Below are 19,328 nucleotides of genomic sequence, written 5' to 3'. Positions count from 1 at the left end.
GGCCAACCCATTACACCCTTGACCTCTATAAGAGACCCAACCCGTCAGCCTGTTTTTTTGGTTCTGCGCTGCAGATCCTCTCGAGCGTGTCTTCAGGTAAGTGGTACCTGCTGTAGCTGGGACTGGGGTCCCTGGTTGGTGGCCCTGCTCTAGAGGGCCCTAGGACTCTGGGGCCTTCCTCCTTCCTTCCCCTGGTGTCTGGTCTGGGCCGGTTAGGTTCTGCTTTAGCGAGCCACAGGTTTACAGGAGGCTGGACAAGGGGGGCTGGGGCCCTTCCTGGGCCGTCTCCTGTCCCCTCGTCCGTGTGGGCAGAGTGTCAGGTCTCTATCTCTTAGGCCTGTTCTTCTTATGCAACCCCCCCCCCCCCCCGCCCTGGTGTTGCTTCTTTTGTTGCTATAGCACACCTGTAGGGGGATATTGGCTGTTTGAGCCATTCGATGGGAAGGGTTCTGCTCTTGCCCTATTTTGAAGATGCTGTGGGTTGGACTAGTCTTGGGGGTCTTGTGGGGTCTTGTCGGGGGTGGGGCGCCTGGCGGCCTGTTCTACGGTCCCAGGGCGCGCCTCCGCTACCTTGTTGTATTGGTCGGGGTCCCCTAGGGGCCTCCCTGCGGCCTGCTCTGTCTCTGTCCCAGGGGGCTAGCGGTATGTCAATACCGGTTTTTTTTCCGGCGCTGGCTGTTTCTGGGCTACGCTTTTCCTAGCGTGCCTCAGTTGGATGCTTTCGGTCCTGGCGGTGTAACCGGTCTCGTGGCGCTCTGCCTCATTATTGCCAGGTTGGTATTGGCCTGGTGCTGCTCCCCGGGGCCAGTGTCGGCGCATATGCTCCCCCGGGCCAGTGTCGGCGCATATGCTCCCCCGGGCCAGTGTCGGCGCATATACTCCCGGGTGTCGCGCGCGGCTGCGGGCTGTCTGGTGCCTTGTGCTGCAGTAGTTGCATCCTGCATTCCCTGTCCCGAATTTGCCTCACACTCTCCTGTTCCTCAGTCCAGGGGCGTGCAGTTTTTGTGTGTCCCTGGAGTGGCGCCTATCCCTGGTGGGTCTCTTTCTACCTCTTGGGCATAGCTTTTAGGGTCTTTCATGGTTTCTGGTGTATTTCACACACAAACGCACATTTCGCCCTTTTCGCACTGCGAGACTATACGGCAGGTATTGGAACTGGTCCTGTTTGTCATTCTCATCTCGGCTTGGCTTCGGTATGTCGCGGGTTGGTCAAGGGGTACAATGTGCTCTGGGTGACGGTTATTTTTGAAACTTTATGACTATTTTGGCAGTTATGAACTGCCTCTTGGCCATTATGACCTAGTGGGGTCAGTAGTAGGGCCCTTCCTACCTGTCGGCTCCTGCTGTTGCCTGCTCTCTGTAGTTAAGCATCTTCAAGTCTGGTTGGTCCCTAAGGGGAAACTGCCTGGGATTACCGGGTGCATAGCACATTGGTGTTTTGTGCTTTATGTCTGTTGGTCTCTCCATGCGATTTTTTGTTGCAATATGTCTTCTTTTCTTCCCTACTGGTCATTACTGTCTTTATTTGCCATTATTTGCGTACTGGTGGTGCTCCATCCTTTCCCTGTTTGACCGTTGGGCCCACGGCCTTGCCACCCTGTAGCATATAATCTCCTCTGCTCTCAAGAGTAGGAGGGTCAGATCTAGTCAGTTCCTGGATGGGTGTCTTCCAGGTATTGCCAATGGCTGTAGGCTACAGGGTGTGTGTTCCTGTCCTGGTGTTTTGGGTGGCATTTCGGGGTGTCATGGGCTACGACTTAACTTGTTTTCTGTATTTGTCCCCATCTCCTTCGTCCCTTCCTGGTGTTGGGCCAACGATCCTTGCGCCGTTTGGGCTCCTGATGCCGCCTGCTCTCTGTTGTTGTGCGGGGTCAGTCCCGGTCGATCCTTGTTGGACATACTCTGGGGGTTTCCAGGGGCTGTGCACTGCTGCATGTCTGTTGAGGGGGGGGTTGCGTTTGGCACTAGTCAGTCCGTCTCTGGGTTGCTTGAGTGGTCACCTTGTGGGCACTTGCTTCTGTTTCGGCTCCAGGATGGCTTACACTGTATTCTCCGGGGCCGCGGCTTGTCGCTCCCTCCTCCTCCTGCTCCCTGTCTCAGCAGGCGGCTTTGGTTCCTTCTTCCTGGCAGCGGTTCTCCTCACTTTCTGGGGCTCTGGACTCTGTTGTTGGCCTTCTGTGGTCTCTCTTCTCATCCCGGGTGGCCCGGTTCATTGGGTCCTGCCCACTGCCCGCTCTGGTTGTCGGTTGTTGGGCTCCCCTGCTCCTGTCCTTGGAGCTGTGACTCTTTGGTTGGTCTACTGCCTTTGTGTGGTGTTTGCTGGGTGGGGGCTTGGGGTTCGGTGCATGCCTCTGCTGGGGGGTGTGTTTTTGGGCCTCTTATTGCAGGTTCGCTTTTGGGCGTTCTCGCTGGTCCTTCTACGGCGGGTTCTGTTCTGGTTCCGGTTTGCCAGTGGGTACCTCCTGTTTCTGGTTTTCCAATTTTTGGTTGCCTTCCTCCTGAGCCTGTCCCCCTTAGGCTGGTTTTGTTTGGCCCCCGGCTGTTCATGTTGGGGTTTTCTGCCTCAGTGGGGGTTTCCCACGGGGAGTGTTTTGGGGTGTTTTTATGGGCCTTGTTGGCTGGTGGTTCTTCCTCTGTCTGTCCATTGAGGATCCTTCCCGTCAGTTTCGGTGCCTCTGGGTTTTCCTTGCTTCTGGTTCTATTGCCCCAGTGGTTCCTGGTGCGGCCGGTGGGCTGTCTGTTCTGGTGCCTCATTCCCGGATGTTGGCGGCCTTTGCCGTCCCGTGGGGCTTGCTTGGGTTCCCGGCCTGTCCTGGGTCAGTGGGGACTCCTGCTGGTGGGTTTTCCGTCTGGCTTCTGTTAGCAGTTCCTTGGCTTGGCTGGGGTTTGCTCCTGCATGGCGGGGGCTTCTGGTTGCCACTCTGGGCAGTTTGTCCTCTGCCTCATTCTCCGGGGGGGTTGTGGGGTTTCCCCCTTGGCGTACTGTCACGGTTGTGCGGTCCATGTCTGGGGCGCTCTGGTTCCGTCTCTCTCTGCCTTCTTGTCCGGGCTCCCTTGGTTCTGCTGCTGTGGTGTTGGGCCTGTGTGCTGTTGCTCTGTGGTCCGTTTTGTGCTTCTGAGGGCAATTTCTCGCTCAGGCCATAGGTTGGTGTCCTACCTCTGTTTTCGCTTTTCCCATGGTGCGGAAGTGCCTTTCTTTTTCTGGGGGTGCAGGGATTTCCCTGTTTTCCCTCCCCGGTTGGGGCCCTGTGCTTCCTGTGTGGATTTTGTATCCTCTTCTTCTTTGTCCCTGTTTTTGGGGTGCTGGGGCCTTCTGGCTCCGTCGAGGTGTTGACCTTGCTCGGGCCATTTCACCCGGCTCTTCTGGCATCGCCTTTGGTACGTTTATGCCTGTGGCCTTCCCTCCATGTTCGCTCTGGTGCCTGTCGGCTCTCCGTTTATCGCTGGGTCAGGCCTGGTTGTATGAGGGCCTGTCTGTGTGCTCGCTTCGGCGGCTTGTTGCTACTCTTGGTAGGTTGTGGGGCCGGTTTGCTTATCCACTACGTGGGTCTGTCTCGCTCATTCTTGCTGCGTTCTTTCTGCTTTCTTGTGCGTGGTGGCCCCTGGTGGGCGTTCACGTTTTTTTCTGGTGGCTTGGTCTTGGTCCCTTCCGATCTTCGGCCTCCATGGGGGGCCTTGTGGGTTTCCCGCTTTTCGCAGTTGGCAGGTTGGGTTCTGTGGACGGTGGGGTTGCTTCGTGTCATTTGCTGCGGCCTCCTGGGTCATTCTTGCCTAGTGCCTGCCTGGCTTCTCTCATTGGTGTTGCGCTCCCTTCCGGAGTCCTTTGTGTGACTGGGGTCTGTGTCCCGAATGTTCTCTCCTTGCAGGTGGGGTTTGGGTGACCTTCACTTTTGTTGTTCGGTTGGGGTGCTGAGTTCCTTTCTGCACCTCCTTCCGTACTTGCAGCTCCTCCTATTCTGGGTTGTTCCCGTCTGGTTCCTCTGCTTCGGCTCGGTTGCCTCCGGGCCTGGTGGGTTTTTGTTTCCTTCTTCGCCTCCGGTCGTTGGTTTTGGGGTGGTTCGATGACTGGGTTTTAGTCGGACTGTGTCTCTTTGCTGCTGTGGCTGCTTGTTTTGTCACTGTGGTAGGGGTGCCCTCTGTTTCTTCGGTTCCGAAGTCTGGGCTTCAGTTTCTTTCTCACTATTGGCTGTCCGTCGGCCGGTCTTGGTGTGTTGGGGCAGGCTAACAGTTTTCTGTTCTGGGGCCTGTTGTTGTTGCCTTTGGCTCCGTACAGTTTCATCCCGGTCCTTCTCCGTCCGCTTCTGTCGTTGGTTTCGGGCCTGCTTCTGGCTGGACTGCAGGTCTCGAGGGTCCGGGATCTCGGCCCTTCCAGTATCTCTCTTTACCGGGCTGGTTCTTCCTGCTCGTGGTTGCCTCTTTCCTGGGTGGCTTTTTACGCTCGTTCTGTGTTTTTGGGTTTGCCCTCTTTCGTGGGCGTCCCTTTCTGGTCTGTTAGTTTCTTGTGAGTTTCCATGTAGCCGATTGGCTTTGGTATTTGCTCATTTTGTTCGTCATGTGGCGAGGAAGACTTACGGGGATGTTCTGCCCCGATTACTTACCGGTAATCTTCATCACTCCCAGTATAGTCTTCATCGCCACATGAGTTCCCATCCCTGCCACCCTTTCTGGCTATCAGCTTCATGTTTATGCTGAAGGGTTGGGCCAGTCCGCCTCTTATAGAGGTCAAGGGTGTAATGGGTCGGCCATATTGGGAAGGGATGGAGGCATGGGAAGCTGACTTTTTTGCTTTGGAGAGTTCTGGTGTGGAGCTGAAGCTCACTTTGTTAGTCATGTGGTGAGAAAGACTATACTCGGAGTAATGAAGATTACCGTTTAGTAACCGGGGCATTAACAGGTGGAATAATCCTTGCCTCCATGTCTTTAATAGAATTGGAAAATCTTGACGCAAATGCTTAAATAGTTTTCATTCTATGTCAGGACTGGAGGTTCTGATTATGCTTGTTTAGACCCACAATCACAGAAGCAACATTTACAATAGGTTTATAGTAAAAAATATTTGAAAGCAGTATCAGAGGACCAATCTGCTGCTTACATAATATCATCTAAACGAGAGCCCAACCCAAAAGATTCTGAGGCCATAGCAACCCGAACTGAGTGCGCCCCAAAGAAGGGCATGTCTACATGAGCTTCTGTCAGCAACCATCTGACCCACCTAGCCAGCATGGGTAAGGCCACAGAGCCGAAGGGCTTCCGTAAAGCAACAAACAACCGCCCTGAAAGATCACATCTGATAGAAACAGTAGCAAGCTCATAAGCCTTCAGACACTGAATAACATATAACTGAGGAACATCAGGAAAACTAACATAAGAAACACATTCCGAAAACGTTTTTGTATGTCTGGAAATCTGGAAAGAAAACCCTTTCCAGATTAAATAATATGGCTGCAACATCGAGCACTGACGTCTGACACCCTGCGACATGAGACAGGGAGAAAAAAAAGAATAGTCAACTTGGCTGAAAATTGCTTACAAGACAACAAAGAATTCCCTGACCAATCCTGAAGAAATTCAGCACCACATTGACATCCCAAAAGAGAGACCAGCGAGGGCACGGAGGCTTCGAACCCTAAATGCCTCTCTTACCCCTACACGCTAAAGGATGTTTCCATAGGAGCATGGCCGATAGAAATGGGTGGATGAAAATTATTCAAGGAGCGATAAGCCATGCCACCCGCTGCCAAGGAGGAGAAGACATTCACTACGTGGGGAACATCAGCCCCCATGGGACCAAAACCCTGTGGATCATACCTACTGATCCATCGACGGCATGCTGAAGCGAACCGCTTATGGGTACTGGAGGTGCAAGATTGAGCGACAAACAGCTGAGCTTGTTGCGAAAGTCCTCGCAGAGACCAACGTCTTCGGAAAGATGCCACGCCATGAGGTGCAGGGACCACTGAAGAATCAGAGGATGTGGACTGCCCGAGGGGTCTGTCAGAAGGTCCTGAAGCAATGGGAGTTGCACCGGAAGATTTCATGATGTATCCAACAGAGTAGGAAACCAGGACTGTGCTCTCCAAACTGAGGTCATCAGAATCAGATTTGCCAGGCTGAGAGGACAATCAAGGAATCATGAGAAACGGAGAAAAGGCATACATTAGCCCCTGAACCCAGTCCTTGGTCACCAAGGCCAGAAGTTCGGGCTTCCAACTGAAAAACTGAGAAATCTGAGTGTTCAGACAGGAAGCAAATAAGTATATTCGACACAGGCCCCAAAGACGTTGAAGCCAAGAAATATGGAAGGAATTATCCTTAAATCACTGAAGTCTCTCCGAAACCTTGAATTCAAGTCGGCAATCGCGTTGGACTGACCTGGCAGATATTCTACAATCACTAAAATCGTGCACTACAGGCAAAAATGCCATGCTCCGTGGCAGTCTCCACCGGAATGCGAGATCTGGTGCCCTGCAATTTGTTGACCTAGCGGACTGCTGACGCATTGCCCATCCCTGAGAAGGATGCACTTTGAAAGAGACCTGATGACAAAAGAACCCGCTAAAAGTTCCAGGCAATTGATATGGAGGCGCAGCTCCTCCTCCATCCATTGACCCCCCCATACAGACTGAGCCACAACTGGCTCACCAGCCCCACCAGTTTGGGGTACAGAACTATGACCCTAAAACATCAGAGAAAAACCTCTCCAATTGATTAAATTGTGCCCGGTAACCTTTAACTTCCCGGGTGCCCCAGGAACTCGGTTGACACAGACAGTGAAATCTTACTGACACGGTCGGCCTCGTAGACATCTTCTCTGTAACTTAACTTACTGCCTCGTTCTTTGAGACTCATGCTCTCTGACAGCGACATTGCCTATATTCTTAGGGCTTAATTTACATTTTGTATACCCAGGTGGACATTTTTCCCTGAAATGGCTTCCGCATAGATGCCATTGCCACTTCGGGTGGGGGGGGGGGGGGGGGGGGGGGGGTGCTCAAGATGGCTTGTCTAGCTCTGTCAGCAGGTATTCAGACACATACAGAGAGGTGCTGAATTAATCTCATGGCACATACATATATATGTACCATTCAGAATTTATGACTGTGCTGTCAACGACCTCTAGAAGGCACAACTCGAAGTTTACTGTTTAGACCCCTCCCTCCTCAAATTGTGTCTGCTGGGGTCAAGTGCGGATAACTACTGTTCAAACCATTTAAACAAGTTGTTCTTAACAAACAACAACAAACATTTTAAAACTCTAAATTTTTATGGGAAGGTTGGATCTCTTCAAAATTCAATTGAGGCCACTCATTGTCCATGTCATATTTAGTTTGACGCACTTGCACTGCTCCCATGAATCAATCTGAGGATACTAACAATTCTTAGACTTCAACTTACTTCACATTTCCATAATGTTTTTTTTTATTTTATTTTTTTTATTACACAGTCCGACAAAATACATATCAAGTGATACATGCAAATATTTCCATCATCCTCAACGACATTCCATACAATTACATAATTACGTTTTGCGTCTATATTTACATACACTTTATTAATATGTTTAAATTATTTAATTTTTTAAGCAGTTGCAGACCCCCAGACCATAGGGTAAGAACCACTAATTTACACCAAATGACGGCACAACTGACACCATACCTAGATGCCGAGATAAAACCAACTTTTGTCTCAGTTGAACCATGTAAATTGTTCTATTTTGCAAATGTGCTAATCTGACATGGTTTGTATGTCAATCACCCCACATATCACTCACCTCAGCATTGCAGCATTGATGATTAGGTTGAAAATGCATATATACCATTCAAGTTTATGAAATATTAATAGAATAAAATCTAACTCAATTTCTAACTGATACTCTTCATACAATTTTCCTAGGCAGCAACAAGTAACTTATTCTGTTCTGAACTAGTGAGACAGATATGCATCATTTAAAAGAATGCTTCACTAACAAATGGTTTACCACAGGGTGACTGTATACTAGATTAGCACACTTAAGATGTGTAGGCTTCAACACATATGCCAATGACTCCAAATGAACCCTTCTCCTTACTACAATTATAGTCATGGTTCCAAGGAATATCGTGGAAGCTCCTGCATGTATCAGTTTTGGCATGGCTGATGTGTCATCACTATGGGATTTCTGAATGTATTAACCAAAGTGTGAGGTCCATCTTCACTAATCACAAAACTAAGGCTCTACGAATTTTCATTGCTGTGATCTCAACAATGTGTGCTGAAGAGCTCCCAGCAAAGAAATTCAAACCCGTGTAGGGTTTATGTGGTTGGTTTGTGGTCTCCACCTACACCTTGGCTCCAATTTTTATAACTCTTACCCACCCCACGAGCATGTTTTGTACCACCCTTTCCTTGAAATACTCTCTTATTTTGGGCAGGAGCTGCAGGCACGAAAAGGTTATATGGTGATGGCCACCCTTCATTTAAGAAAAATATTTTTAAATAACAGGGTAGAAGTTTCCCACATCAGATATTTTTTCTTTTTTTTTGCTTGGGAGGAGGCGGTGATGTGGAGCCAGGGGAGTGCTGACCCAATGTGAGATGCTAGGAGTGAATAACCTGGATACCCATAGCTTAAATTCTTGAAATTTACCACATCTCCTTAGTTTTCTCCAAATGAGTAGGAGGCATTATTGTCTGGGCCCACTTTGGTTTACACAACTCTCAGGGAGAGAAAGGACCAGTGGAAGTGGAGTGTGAGAGGGCACTGTAAACCCGGCTGTTCATATAAAAGTACTTTTTAGCAATGTTGGGTTCGCTGTAAGGAGTTCCCCGATCTAAAAGACAGTAGTGGCTCTGGAAAAGCTGCCTTATTTTGGTTGATGTCCCTTTACTGTCCGCTTCTTCGCAGACGAAGATGGTCTGTCAGACAATGAGAGTGTCACACCCAGGAATACTCTTGCAAACTGAGTCTTGCTTCCAGAAAGAAATTGACTTACTTACTCTGTCTTTTTTACTCTTCCTGCAGTAAATGTCTTGCTGAAGAGGAGGATGAACACGACAGGCATCCTTCCATCCTTGCATCACTATTGACCAAGCTTCATCTGCTCATCGCAATGTTGCCCAAAGTGCTGGGCGCTTAATGTGCAGGACGTGACTGAGCAAGAGACCCCTTATAGAAGAAGACACTTTCCAGCTTAGCAATGTTGCGTAGCCATCTCTTTCAGAAAGGACGGGTTTAGAATTATGAAAACCAATGAACTATTATGGATCATTTGGCCCATTCATCATGTGCTGGTAAAGTACTTGCTCGTCTTCATTGCGGTATAAGTCCAAAATTGTTCCCCATGCTTTTGATTTTAGGGTCCTTTCAGGTACTAGTAGGACCTCCATAAGAAAAACCTGCTGTTAGTCCATACTAAAGGGTACAGAAATGAGGAACCCCACAAAAACGTCACAAATTGTGGACAAGATAAATGGAAAAAAGCAGGAGAAGAAAAGACAAACACAAGAAAACAGTGGATGTGACTTACGCACTATGCCATGCCCTTATGACTATCAGCTGAGCTGGAGGAATGTGAGAAAAGACGGGCATGTGTATATTACAGGAACTTCTGTAATGGAAAGCATTAAGAAATGTGACTTGTGGTGTTATGTTAATATGAGGAAGGTACTGGATTTACCCAGCGGTGACTTCTTCTTACAGGTACACACTCAGAGGGATAGGCTCAGAGTGAAATTCTCACATTGATAAATGCACAATGACAGACTCAGTCACACAATAAAAGTGTGATGGCTGACCAAAGTTTTTAAATACAGAAGAGGCTGATGTTGTAAGCCTCAGGATAGCCAGCCATGTTTGGTACAAGAAAATGGTATCATGGTCTATGTTACAAAACATATATGTAGTTAAAATGTATGCATCACATCACCCTACTGCAATCCACCCACGTGTTTTAAATGTACCCAGCGCTTGCTCTGTGAAGAATTTTCTCAGAGGTAGTTTTATGAAAATATGTTACCAGGAGCAAACACCCAAGATCCACACTAGCAGATTTGTCATTCCTTAACTACCAGCTCAAAGAAAATCCACCAGGATAGCAGGGCATTGTCTACATTGAAACAAGCGTTGGTAAATGCATTAGGTTTCGCCTACGTGATTAATAATACACAGTTTATTGTTGTAAGTTGTAGCTTGCTGACTAGTGGTACAATATAAGTTACAGAAAATCTGTTAAAATGTTATGACTTGTTTATGTACTGAAAGGCCATGTATTGTGCTGTTACTAGTGGTATAGTGCGGGTACGTAATAGCAACATTTTGAAAAATGAAATGAAAGAGGGAAATAATAGAAATAATTGATGTAACAACAATATTATATGTTTAGAGGAGTTCTGACAAATTTTGGGCCCAGTGCCACTGCACCTGCTGCACCATGCAAATCATGCCCTTGTGCCTGCAAGATAACTACATTAGTGACTGCCTGTTTAGTAGTAAAATACTGCAATATATGGTATGTAGAAGGATTCCTATAGCTTTGGGCCCCAGCCACTGCACCATTGAAATCATGACCCTAGTGCCTGCAAGTCAACTGCACTCGTGACTGCCTATTTAGTAGTTAAATATAACAATATTTGGTGTTAAGAGGAGTTCTGACAACGTTTGGCCCCGGTCCCACTGCATCTCCAACTCCATTGAACTCATGACCGTAGTGCCTGCTAGATAACTACCCTTCTGACTGCCTGTTTAGTAGTACAATTTAGCAATAGTCTGTCTTTAGTGGGGTTGCTAGAGTTTGGGCCCCAGTTCCACTGCACCTCCTGCACCATTCAAATCAATTCCCTTTTAACTGCAAGATAACTGCAACAGTGTCTGCCTCTATAGTAATAAAATATAGCAATATTAGCTGTTTAGAGGAGTTCTGACAACTTTTGGGTCCGGTGCCAGAGCACCTGCTACACCATTCAAATCATGACCCTGTTGTCTGCAAGGTAACTGCACTTCTGACTGCCTGTTTAGTAGTAAAATATAGCAGTTGTAGGTGTTTAGTGGGGTGCCTAGAGTGTTGGTTCTGGCGGTACTGCACCTGCTGCACCAGTCAAACCATGACCCTATTTCCTGCTAGATAACTGCACTTGTGACTGCCTTGTTTAATACTAAAATTTAGCAATAATCTGGGTTTAGAGGGGTCCCTAGAGCTTTTGCCCCCAGAGCCACTGCACCTACTGTACCATTCATATCAAGTCCGTTTTAACTGCAAGGTAACTGTACTTGTGACTGCCTGTTAAGTAGTCAGATATAGCAATATTATTTGTATAGAGGAGTTCTGACAACTTGTGGGTCCGGTGCTGCTGTACCTGCTGCGCCATTCAAATCATTACCATGTTGTCTGCAAGGTAACGGCACTTGTGGTTGGTTGTTTACAAATAAAATATAGCAATATTAGGTGTTTAATGGGTGCCTGGAACTTGTGGCCCTGGTGCCATTGTACCTGCTGCACTATTGAAATTACCCTAGTGTTTGCTAGATAACTGCACTTATGACTGCCTGTTTTAGTTGTGAAAATATAGCAATATTAGGTGTTTAGAGGTGTTCTGACAACTTTTTCACCCGGTGCCACTGCACCTGCTGCACCACTCAAAAGACTGCCTGATTAGTAGTACAATATAGCAATATTTGGCGTTTAGTGGAGTTAAGAAAAAGTTTTGCCCCGGTGCCACTGCATCTGCTGCAACATTTAAATCAAGCCCCTATTAACTGCAAGGTAACTGTAATTGTGACTGCCAGTTTAGTAGTCAAATTTAGCAATAATATGTGTTTAGAGGAGTTCTGACAACTTTTGGGCCCGATGCTACTGCACCTGCTGCACTATTCAAATCATGACTCTGTTGTCTGCAAGGTAACTGCACTTATGGCTACCAGTTTAGCAGGTAAATATAGGATAGCTCTTGTAAATTAACTTTATTTTTAACACGCAATGTTTATTACAATATTTAGTATTTGATCAAAATGACCAAATGGATTAAGTTGAAAAAATCTGATAATGCCTACAAAGTGCAAAGAAAGGTACTGAGGCATGAATAGGAAATGCCACAAACATTCTAAGGCTTAAGCATCTCCTCTACACAACTAAGCACAAAAAAAGCAAGCATCCCAGTATGCTGTTAGAAACTGTCTGCCTTTTCTGTGGTAAGAGATCTTATCTTGACAGTGAATGGGGCTTAAACAGTGTGAACAGCTACAGTAGAAGTATAATTAAACGCATGCAGCCTAGTGAAGTAACTACAAAAAGTTCCACACAAAAGCGAATGAACACTTGAACTTGTTGATGGGCACTGATAAGAACCCCTTTTCACACGTTAACCGTGGCGGTAGTTCCGCTGCGGTGCGGGCGTTTCGGTGCGCGGGCAGCAATTAAAGGGTTAATATAAATTAAATAGAAGAGATTTCACAAGCACATCGGAAGTGCTGTGCAGGTGAAACCTAAAAAACTGCCTTTGTAGGAGAAACCGCCACCGTAGGATTACCTTTTGCCAGAGTTTTCATTGCCTTGGGTACAAGCGTGCCGATTCACAAAGGCATTAATGGGGATCTGACAAAGTACTACAGGATTACTACTTCACATTCTCATAAATGACTTTGGGAATTAGCCAAAATATACTAAGCAAGATCAAATTCAATGCACTTTGTTTAGCAGTCTGTGGCTATTTATGTATATGTTGGTGGCCAGTGTGTGTATATTTGCCCTTTTCTATGCAATGTATGCTTTTTGTCTAATAAATATACCCCTTTTTCAATTCTGGACGCTTTGCTCTTGTTTGGACATTGTGGATCAGCCACTTGGATCATTGTGATTACACAAAACAGGTAATCGCCCAGGTATAGTTTCAGTACCTCTAGATTATCTGTAATAATGGATGGAGCAAATGGATGTTTCTCACAGTGTAAAGTAACATACCGTTGTGCAAACCAAAACTCAAATTCAGTTTTTACCACGTCAAGGACCCCCTCCTAATGGGGTCTCACCAGGTTAATTATGAGATAGAGTTGTTCAATAGTTTAGGTCTATGGGGAGAAAAGTCTTCTAACAGGTAGTTCTCACTTCCTCCTTTGAGCTATACTCATAGGAATATTGGGGAAGTTAGGAAAAGACAGACATGCCAAATGAACTCTTGCATGGTATAATGAGCAGCCTTTCCATAGTTTTTATCGTTGCGACCTCTGACCCTGCTCGCAGGCAGGTCGCTCCCCCCGCCACCACACGGCCGCCAGCTGCCTCGGGTCTACTCCCTGCCGCCCGCCTGTGTTGCCGCCGTTTCCCACTCCTTCCCGCCTCTGCGTCCCTGTGGCCCGCCCCCCTGCTCCCCATTGGACACCCCGCTCCCGCCTCCCAGATACTCCTCCCTCCCTCTCCCCCTCTTAAGAAGGCCGTGCAGTGGCGTAGGAGCGATCTCTGACCCTGCTCCCAGGCAGGTCACTCCCCACGCTACCACACGGCCGCTAGCTGCCTCGAGCCTGCTCTCTGCTGCCCGCCTGCTTTGCTGCCGTTTCCCGCTCCTTCCCGCCGCTGCGTCCCTGCAGCCCTGCCCCCCTGCTCCCCATTGGACACACAGCTCCTGCCTCCCAGCTGCTCCTCCCTCCCTCTCCCCCTCTTATGGAGGCCGTGCAGCAGCCGTGCGCCGCTGGCGCCCCACTGGCGTGACAAAGGCAAGCCCGTCTGCGCCCGTCCGCGCCTGGACCGCTCCAAGCGACAGAACCCCTGGACCCCGCGAACGCCACAACACCAGACTCCGCTACAACGCCAACACCCTCCACCCACTCAATGCCGGCCGAAAGCACACCTGCTTCCAAGCCGCCCCGAAACAGACTCATAGACCTATCTCCTGCCACACCTGCAGCTTCACCTGCACAGAACCACCAAACCTCCAAGGACTGGACCCAACAACCTCCGCTGCATACTCCTCAACTCCCGCTCCGCACGCAAACACGCCGTCGAGCTCTGGGATCTGCTCGACACCTCCGCCCCAGACTTGGCCTTCCTGACTGAGACCTGGTGGAACGACTCCTCGGCGCCCGACATCGCCATAGCCATCCCGGACGGCTACAAGATCACCCGCAGGGATCGCGCCAACGGAACCGGAGAAGGAATAGCCATCGTCCACAAGTCCACCCTCAGGGTCGCCACCCACGCAGACGACACCCTCAACACCGCCAAATACCAACACTTCCGGATCCACACCGACCCCAACACCACCCTCAGAGGAACACTCATCTACAGACCCCCCGGACCTCGAGCTCAATTCAGCAACTCCATCATCGACCTCGCCAGCACCCACGCACTCGCCTCCACGGACTACATCCTCCTCCGTGACCTGAATTTCCACCTCAAGAACAATACGATGCCAACTCCGCCACCCTGATCGGCAACCTTGCCAACCTCTGCCTCAGACAACTTGTCACCGCACCCACCCACGCCGCTGGCCACACGCTGGACCCCGTCTTCTCCACAGGCACCCACGCCGCCTTCGACCACACTACCGAACTCCACTGGACCGACCACCGCTGCATCCATTTCACCTTCAATAAACTAACCACGCACCACCGCACCCAACAGCTACCTCGCTGCTGCTGGAGCAAAGTCACTGAATACCAGCTGATCACCACCCTTGCCAAAACCCACCCACCGACCTCACCAACCCAGACACCGCAGCCCGCAACCTCAGACAGTGGATCGACGACTGCGCCAACACCCTCGCCACATTTCAAGACCCCCTCCCACAACCACGCCAGCAAGAGAGCCACCTGGTTCACCGACGAGCTCCAGACCTCCAAACGTGCATGCCGGAATCTGGAGAAGATATGGCTCGACAAACGCACTCCGGACAACCTCGCAGCCCACAAGGACGCCACCCGCAGACATCACCACCTTATCAGATTAGCCAATAGATGCTCCTTCAAAGACCGTCTGGATAACAACGCACCAGCAAAGAGCAAAGAGCTCTTCAGCATTGTAAAGGAACTCTCCAACCCCAGCGCCAACACCAACGACATACCGCCCTCACAAGAACTGTGCAACTGACTAGCCATCTTCTTCCGCCGCAAGATCGCTGACATCCATGACAGATTCAACACCATGACCGCCCCGACTATGCCAGACCCCACCTCCCCTGTGAACACCACCAGCGCCAACCGCCTGACTCCCTGGTCCAACGTCAACGACGACGAGACTCGCAAGGTCATGAACTCCATCCACTCAGGCTCTCCATCAGACCCGTGCCCACACCACGTTTTCAACAACGCAGACGCTGCCATCGCACCCCAACTACGGAAGGTCATCAACATCTCCTTCGAAACAGCGACATTCCCGGAAAGCTGGAAACACGCCAAAATCAACGCCCTCCTCAAGAAGCCCAAGGCGGTCCCCAAGGACCTCAAGAACTTCCGTCCCATCTCCCTGCTCCCGGTAAAGGTCATCGAGAAAATCGTCAACATGCAACTGGCCTACCACCTGGAGGACAACAACATCCTGGACCCGTCCCAGTCCGGGTTCAGACGAAACTACAGCACCAAAACAGCCCTCAGCACCGCCCAAGACGACATCAGGCGCCAACTGGACAACGGCGAAACCTCAGCCCTTATCCTCCTGGACCTATCAGCCGCCTTCGACACAGTCTGCCATCTAAAGACACGCCTCCTAGAAGCCGGAATCCAAGAAAAGGCCCTTGACTGGACCACGTCCTTCCTCTCCGGCAGAACCCAGAGCGTCCGCCTCCCGCCCTTCCGATCCGAGGCCACAAACATCACCTGCGGCGTCCCCCAGGGCTCATCCCTTAAGCCCGACGCTGTTCAACTTCTACATGGCCCCCCCTCGCACAAATGGCCCGCCAACACGACCTCAACATCATCTCCTATGCCGACGACACCCAGCTCAACCTCTCCCTTACCAAGGACCCGCACACCGCCAAAACCAACCTCCAAGAGGGAATGAAGGCCGTCGCCGACTGGATGAGGAACAGCTGTCTGAAGCTGAACTCGGACAAGACGGAGGTACTCATCCTTGTACCCACCCCCTCAGCCTGGGATGACTCCTGGTGGCCGACCTCACTGGGAACAGCACCGACATCTACCGACCATGCACGCAACCTAGGATTCATCCTCGACTCCTCCTTCTCCATGTCTAAACAGGTCAACGCCGTCTCCTCCTCCTGCTACAACACCCTCAGCATGCTCCACAGGATCTACAAGTGGATCCCGACCGAAACAAGAAGAACGGTGACACAGGCCCTCGTCAGCAGCAGACTGGACTACGGCAACGCACTCTACGCAGGAATCCCAGCCAAACACCTACGACGTCTACAACGCATCCAAAAGGCCTCCGCCCGACGTGATCGTCAACGTCCCCCGCCGCAGCCACATCACCCCCACCTGAGAAACCTACACTGGCTCCCCGTCGACAAGAGGATCACCTTCAAGCTCCTCACCCACGCACACAAAGCACTCCACAACGCCGGACCAGCCTACCTGAACAGCAGGCTCAGCTTCTACACCCCCACCCGCCAGCTCCGCTCCGCTAGCCTTGCCCTCGCCGCTGTCCCCCGCATCCAACGAACAACCTCCAGCGGCAGATCCTTCTCCTACCGCGCCGCCAAGACCTGGAACACCCTCCCTACCCACCTACGGCAGACCCAAGACCTACTCGCCTTCAGAAGACTCCTCAAGACCTGGCTCTTCGAGCAGTAGCGGCACCACCTCCCCTCAGCGCCTTGAGACCCTCACGGATAAGTAGCGCGCTTTACAAGTACTCTGATTGATTAATTGATTTGCTAATCTAAATCAACTCATCTGTATTCAGTTAACAGAATACTAGTAAACAGTAATTCGAAATAGTGTGAGATTGAAAAGAATGTACACCCCTAACATTATGTATGTTATATCCCCAGTGTTATCCCTATTTGCCCTTGCCCATACACCTCCTGGCTGCCAAGCCTTGTAACATCCCCCTACATACCAGCAGCAGACCTGATGGCCTTCAATATAGTGTCACTTTGGGTAGCAGGCCTCCTACTATCTTATCTCTCCTCCACTACTAATTCATTTAGGAGAACGTATACACATTATCCAGAAGAAACATTAAACACCGCCGGCCCGGAGGATGCAGAAAATCCTCTGCGGGCCCACCAAAGACCCACCGCCACATTAGGATGGCTGGTGGGTCCTGGTTTCCGTCCGCAGCTTTTCCGCCGTGGCTGGCTTACAACCGCGGCGGAAAAGCACTAATATGGTGACGGTGTCTCTCAGACACCGTCAGCCAGATTAGGATGTGCTCGGAAACATGCTTTTCCGCTGCGGCTTTTCCGCCGTGGAAAAGCATGTATAACTTCACTGCGGGGGCCCGTTGCGGGCCCCCTAGGTGAAGAGGGGGTGGGGGTGCACATGGGGGGTACCTATGGTACTCCCCTGCATTTGTATGAGGTAAGCAGCAGGCACCGCGCGGTGCCTGCCACTTTCTACATACAAATGAAATGCATGCATTTTTAACATTGCTGCGGGTGCAGCTTGAAGCCGCACCCGCCGCAATGTTAAAAATAGAGGATGTGACCGCCAGGGTGGCGGTCACATCCTAATTGCACAGGAGGGAACTCCGCATGCCATGCTGAGGTTCCCTCCTGCTCTGGGGTCGCGGACGGACGCAAGTCCGTCTGCGATCCTAATGACCCCCTAAGTTGGCCAATGCGGTTCTATTTACTTTAACTCTAAATGTGAAATCGTGCTTGCTTACAATAATATTGTATGTGTGCAAACAAACGGAATGGATATTTGTGTACAAAGCAGGGCACAAATAAATGAAATAAATGTGTAAGTCGTTCATTAAGGATTAAAGCATATTTGTGAATTAATTTGCAAGAGTGCCTGTGTCAATCAAAGAGGCCTGGAGGACAAATGGCAATATTTTCAGAAACGTCGTACAAAACATGACTTGCTAATGATAAGAATTTACTTTTGATGGTGCTTGAGTTCATGTTTTGTGGCTTGGAGATAACACACAAATCTAGTTGGTGTGAATGCTATTTCAAAGTGTACATTATAGTCAGATTGTTTGCCTTCAACAATGCACATTATGAGTGTTACTTCGTCCTGTGAGTTTGTGATTTCATTACAAGAATGGAGGCTACATTATGCAATTGCAGTTCCAAGCAGCCACATAAGTCATAATACAAAGGTTCCAAAAGAACATTGAGATAAACTAAGAGACATAACATATTAACCATCTGCCTCTTTTAAATGCGGCTCCAAGCAGATAAGTAGCTTACTATCTTCTCTGTTTATTTCACTAATATTGTCATTTTTCTCAATATAGATTAGTATTTGGGGGTTTTGTGCGAAAGGGTGGCTTTATCCCCACCTCTTCCCTCCCCCCTCCCCTCCCTATGATCTGCAATGTATGGAGATCTTCCTTTCCCTTGTCCCTTACGTACTTGTTGTGAATTTACTTTCTCACTGTTTAACCAAACCTTTCCTTTCAGCTTGGTTATCTGACTATCCACCCTCGCCTACCCATGAGTTAAATGATGTTTTTTTGTTTCGCTCTTCGTTGTCCTAGTTGAGCGTTTTATTGCCGTCATTCATTTACACTACTGTGCCTTTTCCGACATCATTGCTCTCCCCCCCCCCCACGAGCGAGGTCGGAGCGCTTTAACCTCCCCCTTGCTCGCTGAGGCACTGGCTGTATTCAGCACTTGTGTGGGGAGGAGCGCTTCGCCTCACCTATTTAGCGCTTGAGTGGGCAGGAGCACTTCGCGTGTTACCTTCGCCCTCCTCCTTCGCTTCCCTTGACATGGCGGCATCTCCGCATGGGGCTCGCCCAAGTGATTTTAACAAGATCACCGCTGCGGGCCCATTCCTTCGACAAAGACGCATTAGAGGAATAGTCCTTGGCAGGAGGCACGCTTTGTGCGTGTCTTGCCAAGGGACTTTCCTCTTTCAACAATGGCAGTTGGAGAATCAGCTGCTTGGGCCATCTACTCTGCATTTTAACGCCGTTACATCGATTTTCACAAAGAAATAAGAGATCTTGTTGCAAAAAAGCCAAATTTTATTAACCCTTTAAAGGAAAATAGAGATATTGTTGTTGTTGCCCAATGTTATTAACCCTTTATGACTGAAGGAAAAAGAGAGGCAACATCTATATATATAACATATGAAAGGGAGATTCATCAGATATATCTAATATAAATAAGGAAAAGGCGGTGATTAACTATCTTTGTATATTTTTTAAAAAAAGGATATTAACATGGAGCATTTATCTGACTCTGAGTCAGAACTGAATAATACTGCGCTCCCTAATTTTGATAGG

At 49.3% G+C, this 19,328-nt stretch overlaps 1 protein-coding gene across 1 annotated transcript in view; it reads left to right on the top strand.

Annotated features, from left to right (window-relative positions):
- Positions 1-10,297, top strand: part of INPP5D (inositol polyphosphate-5-phosphatase D) — a gene marked incomplete at its 5' end in the record, with an annotated part of 480,457 nt that extends 470,160 nt beyond the window's left edge. Inside the window, one exon of the mRNA XM_086949164.1 lies at positions 9,002-10,297. Within this exon, the coding sequence (XP_086805290.1) occupies positions 9,002-9,004 (3 nt within the window). The remainder of the gene's footprint in view (positions 1-9,001) is intronic.
- Between the last annotated feature and the right edge of the window lie 9,031 nt (positions 10,298-19,328).

The sequence above is a fragment of the Lissotriton vulgaris genome, unplaced genomic scaffold, assembly GCF_964263255.1.
Source record: "Lissotriton vulgaris unplaced genomic scaffold, aLisVul1.2 SCAFFOLD_1234, whole genome shotgun sequence".
Lineage (NCBI taxonomy): Eukaryota > Metazoa > Chordata > Amphibia > Caudata > Salamandridae > Lissotriton > Lissotriton vulgaris.
The sequence above is the reverse complement of the archived record's forward strand: the minus strand, read 5'-3'. Positions and strand labels throughout refer to the sequence as shown.